At 42.4% G+C, this 7,500-nt stretch overlaps 2 protein-coding genes across 2 annotated transcripts in view; one reads left to right on the top strand and one right to left on the bottom strand.

Moving 5' to 3' along the window:
- The window catches only part of LOC143290094 (uncharacterized), a 7,110-nt gene extending 105 nt beyond the window's left edge, over positions 1 to 7,005 (bottom strand). Inside the window, exons 1-4 of the mRNA XM_076599383.1 lie at positions 6,954 to 7,005; positions 5,890 to 6,120; positions 2,921 to 3,070; positions 1 to 53 (exon numbers count right to left, since the gene is read on the bottom strand). The exon at positions 1 to 53 is cut by the window's left edge and continues 105 nt beyond it. Of these exons, the coding sequence (XP_076455498.1) occupies positions 1 to 53; positions 2,921 to 3,070; positions 5,890 to 6,025 (339 nt within the window). The 5' untranslated portion in view covers positions 6,026 to 6,120; positions 6,954 to 7,005. The remainder of the gene's footprint in view (positions 54 to 2,920; positions 3,071 to 5,889; positions 6,121 to 6,953) is intronic.
- LOC143290145 (nociceptin receptor-like) overlaps positions 1 to 7,500 on the top strand; it is a 388,332-nt gene that overhangs the window by 232,991 nt on the left and 147,841 nt on the right. The gene's annotated exons all lie outside the window — the stretch shown is intronic.

The raw sequence follows: 7,500 nt of genomic DNA on the forward strand, positions 1-7,500 counted from the left end.
GTATCTGACATGCTCAATCATCAGCCCTTCATCCGTCACCGCGTAATGGTGCACTGCAACGAAGATAACGATTGTCAGAAAGCGTGGTTACCTCCCTCGCCCCTCCACCCCCCCCCCCCAACCCCCCCACCCCCACCCACCCACCCACGCGCCCACACAATTGTTCACAATGTTTGATATAATGTGGGAAGCCCCACCCCTCCACTCCCCCCGTTTTTTTGTTGTTGGTTGTTGTTGTTTTGTTTTTTGTGTGTGTGTGTGTGTGTTGTTGTTTTTTTCATATCATAAAACAGTTCCTTTGTCATCAGATGTGTGTGTGTGCGCGTGTGCATGTGCGTGTGCGTGTGCGTGCGTGTGTGTGTGTGTATGTTTCTGTGTTTTGGTTTCCCTCTCTCTCTCTCTCTCTCTCTCTCTCTCTCTCTCTCTCTCCTGTTTTAGTAGGATGTATGAAGCAAGTTTCTTCCCACCAGAATGGTGCAAATCTGTCATAATACCTTTTGATAATTGAGATCAATGTGAAAATATGATCTGTTGTTGAGAACCCTTTTCGAACCCCTGCTTGTTCTTTGCTGAGTTGGCCTTCTGTTTCAGCCCATAAGTATAATCTTTTGTTTAATATGGCTGTAAACACTTTGCTGGCAATACTTAGTAAAGAGATCCCACGATAGTTGTCTGGGTCTGTTTCATCACCTTTTTGAACAGAGGTATTATGACAGATCTGCACCACTCTGGTGGGAAGAAACTTGCTTCATACATCCTATTAAAAGGAGAGACAGACAGACAGAGACGAGGCAAAGTTTACGTGGCCTTTATAGATTATAAAAAAGCCTTTGACACTGTTAACAGGGGCAATCTTTGCGAAATATTGAGAAAGATAAACACATCCAGTAAAATGTTAAAGATGTTGAAAGCTATATATTCAGCAGTCAGAGCTTGCGTCAGGTGGGGTACCCAACTGTCAGAGTTTTTCATTTGTGTGCAGGGGGTTAAGCAAGGATGTTTACTAAGTCCTTTAATTTTTTTTTCTATTCATAGCAGAAGTGGCAGACTTTGTGCGAGAAAAAGGTAAGCACGGAATCCAGCTTCTTCCAGGTTTAGATGAGATCTTTTTGCTCCTGTTTGCAGATGACATAGTATTGATCTTTTCTACACCATTTGGGCTTCAAAACCAAACCAACAGTCTAGAAACAGCATCCACACGGCTAGGCCTTACTGTAAATCTAGAAAAGACAAAGATTATGGATTTCAGGAAAGGGGGTCACCTAGCTGAGAGGGAATCATGGTCATACGGTGATAACAAAATTGAAGTGGTAAACAGCTATAAATACTTAGGTTTTCTGTTAACAACGACACTTTCTTTCGAATCTGCATGCAGTGAGTTTGCAAGTAGAGCCAAAGGCAAGGTGCTTGAACTTATTAAAACTATGTGGTCTCTAGAGACTTTTGACTCATCTGTGTTTTCTCAGCTGTTTGATGCCCAGATCAAACCTATGATGATGTATTCCTCTGAAATATGGGGAATGAATAAGATAGCAAATATAGAATCAGCCCACCTTTTTGTTTGTAAACGATTATTGGGACTGAGTGATAGAACCCCAAACCACATGATTTATGGTGATACAGGTCGTTATCCACAGTATATAGACAGTACATTTTCAACTCTTAGGTACTGGTTGAACTTAAGAAAACTCCCTGATTATAGATTGCCCAAACAAGTATTAACTGTGTTGTTAAACGATCTTCATATAAACAGACAAAACAAATCAAACTGGGTCAGGTCAGTCAGAGACTCCTTATTTTCTCTTGGTTTCCAGGATGCTTGGTCAGGTGAAATTACAAACGAAGCTGGTTTTCTATGTAGTGTGAAACAAAAACGTATTGAAAATTTTAGACAAGAATGGCTTTTGAAAGTGCAAACCAGCGAACGTTTCTCAACGTATCGACTTCTCAAAACTGTTCATCAGTCTGAGACATACATAAACGGCATTACAATTTTTTTTTAAAGTTTAGAGACTGTTTGATTAGATTTCTGTTTAGAATAAACAAACTAGCAATCAATAAGCGATACCAAACCGTCAGTCATGATTGCCCCTTTTGCCCTGGAATACAGGAGAACGAAGATCACTTTCTGTTTGTATGTCCGGTATATCAGAATGTAAGAGTAAAATATCTCTAAAAACTGTTGCACAATATAGCACAACCTGATGTAGGTAATATATTATCAGTGGAAAACATCGAACAGAACAGAAAGCTGGTCATGTGGAGTGATGGCCTAGAGGTAACGCGTCCGCCTAGGAAGCGAGAGAATCTGAGCAAGCTGGTTCGAATCACGGCTCAGCCGCCGATATTTTCTCCCCCTCCACTAGACCGCGAGTGGTGGTCTGGACGCTAGTCATTCGGATGAGACGATAAACCGAGGCCCCGTGTGCAGCATGCACTTAGCGCACGTAAAAGAACCTACGGCCACAAAAGGGTTGTTCCTGGCAAAATTCTGTAGAAAAATCCACTGCGATAGGAAAAACAAATAAAACTGCACGCAGGAAAAAATACAAAAAAAATGGGTGGCGCTGTAGTGTAGCGACGCGCTCCCCCTGGGGAGAGCAGCCCGAATTTCACACAGAGAAATCTGTTGTGATAAAAAGAAATACAAATACAAAATGTACGTCTACTGTGCCTTGAAATACCGATAAGAACTCTTGTATATCTTGTAGAGACGTGTCTGTGAACACCCATCTACTTAGTGTGTGTGTGTGTGTGTGTGTGTGTGTGTGTGTGGTGTGTGTGTTGTGTGTGTGTGTGTGTGTGTGTAGTGTGTGTGGTGTGTGTGTGTGTGTTTGTGTGGTGTGTGTGTGTGTGTGTGTGTGTGTGTGTGTGTGTCTTTGTTCTGGTTACACACACACTACACAACCCATCCACTCACCCATAGGCTTGACCCACACTGTGTACACATCCCGCCACCACTCCGCCGTTTGGAAGCGTTCACCATCATCCAGAGTCACCTTGCATATCACCAGGAATCGCCTTGTTATCATCGCTGTTTGCTGTTCGGGCGCATGCACTTGAATACTGGCTGAAGGAGAGAGTTTCAGTGTCAGTTTCAGTCTCAGGTTTTTAAAGGAGGCGTCACTGCCTTCAGACAAATCCGCATATAATAATAATAATAATAATAATAATGTACATTTATATAGCGCCCTTTCTCACTAAGAGCTCAGGGCGCTTTAGATGAAAGAAAAATATTACAAGTAACATAAAACATTCATGACCACTCTTTCTCAAAAACCCCTCCCCCCCCCCACTCACACTCTCCCTTTCCCACTCTACATACATCCAAAGTGAGCTGACATGGGTGGTGTTGGAGAACAAGGAAGCTGAGAGTACTTATAGATAGGTTTTAAAAAGATGAGTCCTTAGTGATGAGCGAAAAGCAGAAACAGAATCAGATGCACGGATATGATGAGGAAGGTTGTTCCAGATGTGAGGAGCGGCAAAGAAGAAAGAACGTTCACCATAGGGTTCTTGTATTGACGCGAGGAAGTTTCAAAAAGGTAACAGTCAGAGGAAGAGCGGAGATATCTTGCGGGAGTGTAAACACTGATAAGGTCAGAAAGATTAGTAGGTCCTGCGGAGTGGAAAGCAGAATAGGAGAGACACGCAACTTTGTATTTAACCCTTTCACCGCCAGTCAATTTAGAGTACAAAATTCCCTTGTGGTATGAACACAGAAAAGACAGTGGCTAAGAATAGCTGGGGATTCCCCCTGCGATGTATAGAAAATATGGCCTATCCTACCACCGAACATTAAGAGCAGTAGGCTCATGGATAACAGACCAATGAATGGTCACCTTTCAGTGACATGTGTTCTCTACCACGCCTGTGCATAAATGCGAGCTTGGCGGTGAAAGGGTTAATTCTCGCTTCAATGCAGATGCCTGACTAGCAGCACAACCCGACGGGCTTATTCAGTCCTTGAGAGCATGTTTATATATTTTGTGTCTATCAGAGTGGATTTCTTCTTCAGAATTTTGCAAGTGTGACAACACTCTCATAGCCATGGGTTCTTTTCCAGTGCCGCACATGGGACCTCGGTTTATCGTCTCATGCCATCAGTTTTACCAAAAGCGAAATATAATTTATTTGTTCTCCACATATCATCATATTTCTCATTAGCTTTCTTTGTTGTTTTCATTTTATTTCTGAAGACATTAAACTGTATCCGTATACCGTTATGCTGTTTGTCACACATTAAGATACATACCAAAGTATCATCGACTCTTTGTTGATGGAAACTACCGCGCGTCACATGTTATAAAACTGCACCGATAGTTCCTTGCTCACGTAATCAAATGGATGTGATCTAAAGTTGACCGCAAAGAAGTCTCCACTCTGGGAGGGACGCTCACTCAGTCTGGCTCCGCGACTAAGCCATTATTGTCGTTAGTAGGGGGCTTAGTAGGTGGTGTCCTAAGTACGTTAAAACAGAACAGGCACCACTGAACACCACCGAAGTGACTCAGCAGCAGTGCAGGGTCTCCTCTGGTGTGTGGCCTCCTGGCGACCTAACATCGATGGTTCCCTGTGGACTGCCGACGCTGGATCTACGACGGACAAACCCGGGTGTGGCCGTGTATGGGGGGATCTAAATGAGCGGCGTGGGAGTAATGCCACTGAAACGGTGCAGATGACGGGGCAGCAAAAAAAATATTAAAAAAATAAATGAATTACATTTTTTTTAAAGTTGACCGCAAAGAAGTCAACTCCTTCTACTTCACAGCTACATGCCTTCTACAACTGCCCTGGACCAGCACTATATTGTTTATCCGTAAAACAAATCTTCGTTTTCATACTGCCCGAATCCGTAAACGGCTCAAGCGTAGAACGCCAACTGTCCCAAGCAAGATTAAATGAAATAAGAATAGTGTGTTGGTACGACAATACTTGTGTCAGGTCTGCAGGGGAAGTAATCATAGTATGAGTTAACTCTTACCTGGAATAGAATGAGTTTAGATTGAAAACAAAATGAGAGAGAGAGAGACGGATACGGATAGTTTATTCAATAAAGGCCATGGCCCCTCATGAAGGGGGTACAGTGAATCAACATTCAAAATCAAAATCTTACAAATTACAAAAGTAAATGATAAACTGCCAATGATAATCCACAAATTAGATAATGCACAACTAATGATAATCAACTACATAATACACTGCGAAACTTAAAAGCCTTATATAAGTAAATAGCAAACTGTTTCTATAATAGTTTCGTTAGCTGATAACATAAGCATGGCAAGTCGAAATAAAGTAGGGTGTCTATAATATTTTTTGTGGAATCAACTTATGTCCCAGATCATTCAAAACAGGGCAACACTACACAAAGTGAAGTTTGGTTTTTTTCAGCACCTCTGCATAAAGGACAACTTAGAACAGAGACACTGGACTTTCGATAACGATAATGATGAAGAAATATGTCGGAAATTCCTAATCCGAACCTGGTTGTGATATGTTTCAAATGCTTATCCATTTTTATTGACAGATAAGTAGGAATAGAGTGCATAGAAATGAACTATCTGTAAAACTCAGATCTGTCGCTATCTTGAACATGATAAGACTATTCTTGCCATGTACAGTCAATTAATCTTGTTCGGGGTGCACGAAAAATTCCTTTATGTCCCCTACCTACTACATAACCAAATCCCAGCTCATATAATCTAACCCTAATCTAATGCTTTTTTCGGCAACCTTGGGGAGAGAGAGAGAGAGAGAGAGAGAGAGAGAGAGAGAAATTGTCATGTGTCCACGTACCCCAAAACTCGGTCTTATTTCGCTGACACCTTTCTTAACGTGACGAAGCTATTTTTTTAAATCAAGAACAAACATGAAGTAGGCTGCACTTACCAACATAATTCAGTGCCAACACTGCCAGAACCAGCGTCAGAAGAAACCGACATGTGTCCATGATGCCTGGCAGATAAAGTTCGGGTTGCCTTGTCCCTTTAAACAGAGGAGCTTGGACTGAAGATATGGTCCACATCTTTGTCACCTGTTTACGGCTTTGCTTGTTTGTTAGTATTCATTGTATAGGAGTTGTCGGGTCTTGCGGCTTGGTCCATACACGGAACACCACACCTGCCGTCAATTGAATGGATCAGATGCCTGATATTCGGATAAACACCGCATCTGCTGTTTAAATGAATGGATCAGATGCCTGATATTCGGATAAACACCGCATCTGCTGTTTAAATGAATGGATCAGATGCCTGATATTCGGATAAACACAACATCTGCTGTCAAATGAATGGATCAGATGCCTGATATTCGGATAAACACAACATCTGCCGTCAAATGAATGGATCAGATGCCTGATATTCGGATAAACACCGCATCTGCCGTCAAATGAATGGATCAGATGCCTGATATTCGGATAAACACAACATCTGCCGTCAAATGAATGGATCAGATGCCTGATATTCGGATAAACACCGCATCTGCTGTACAATGAAAGAAGCAAATGATGCAGTGTGGAGTGATGGCCTAGAGGTAACGCGTCCGCTTAGGAAGCGAGAGAATTTGAGCGCGCTGGTTCGAATCACGGTTCAGCCGCCTCTCCACTAGACCTTCAGTGGTGGTCTGGACGCTAGTCATTCGGATGAGACGATAAACCGAGGTCCCGTGTGCAGCATGCGCTTAGCGCACGTAAAAGAACCCACAGCAACAAAAGGATTCTTCCTGGCAAAATTCTGTGGAAAAATCCACTTCGATAGGAAAAACAAATAAAACTACACGCAGGAAAAAATACAAAAAAAAAAGGGTGGCGCTCTCAGTGTAGCGACGTGCTCTCCCTGGGGAGAGCAGCCTGAATTTCACACCGAGAAATCTGTTGTGATAAAAATGGAAATACAATGCAATACAATACAAATACAATGCCTGATGTTTGGATAAACCCAGCGCGCGGATCAAACCTTTAGGGCCAACACCAGGTTGTGGAAATCACTACCACGAAATGAAAAGAAACAGACAAACGGACACCTACAAACTAAGTTCAGTCTGTCTGACACAGCTTTATATAAGCCTGCTCAAGGTTTTGTTTCAAACATTAACATACAATGAACAACAACAACAACAACAACGAAAATGAATGGAGATTATGCTAAGTGAACACGCGCGCACTCACACACCCGTGCACATTGATGCTGGCGTGAAAATGCACAGAGAGAGAGAGAGAGAAGAACAAGACAAGACAAATTCTTTATTCTCGAGGATAATAGATAAGCACTGGCGCGCTTTTTTTCATCCAGTCCACGCCCTGAAACAGGGTCTACACTACACAATACTACATTACATATGTCAATGCATGCGGCACTGCACAATGCTAGCAACTTAAAGTCATAGAATGCGAATACTATACTACATACAGGCATAAGCATGGTAAAAATAACACACACACACACACACACACACACACACACACACACACACACACACACACACACACAGAGGCGCAAGCAT

This window comes from Babylonia areolata, chromosome 15 (assembly GCF_041734735.1).
Source record: "Babylonia areolata isolate BAREFJ2019XMU chromosome 15, ASM4173473v1, whole genome shotgun sequence".
NCBI classification, from domain to species: Eukaryota; Metazoa; Mollusca; class Gastropoda; order Neogastropoda; family Buccinidae; genus Babylonia; species Babylonia areolata.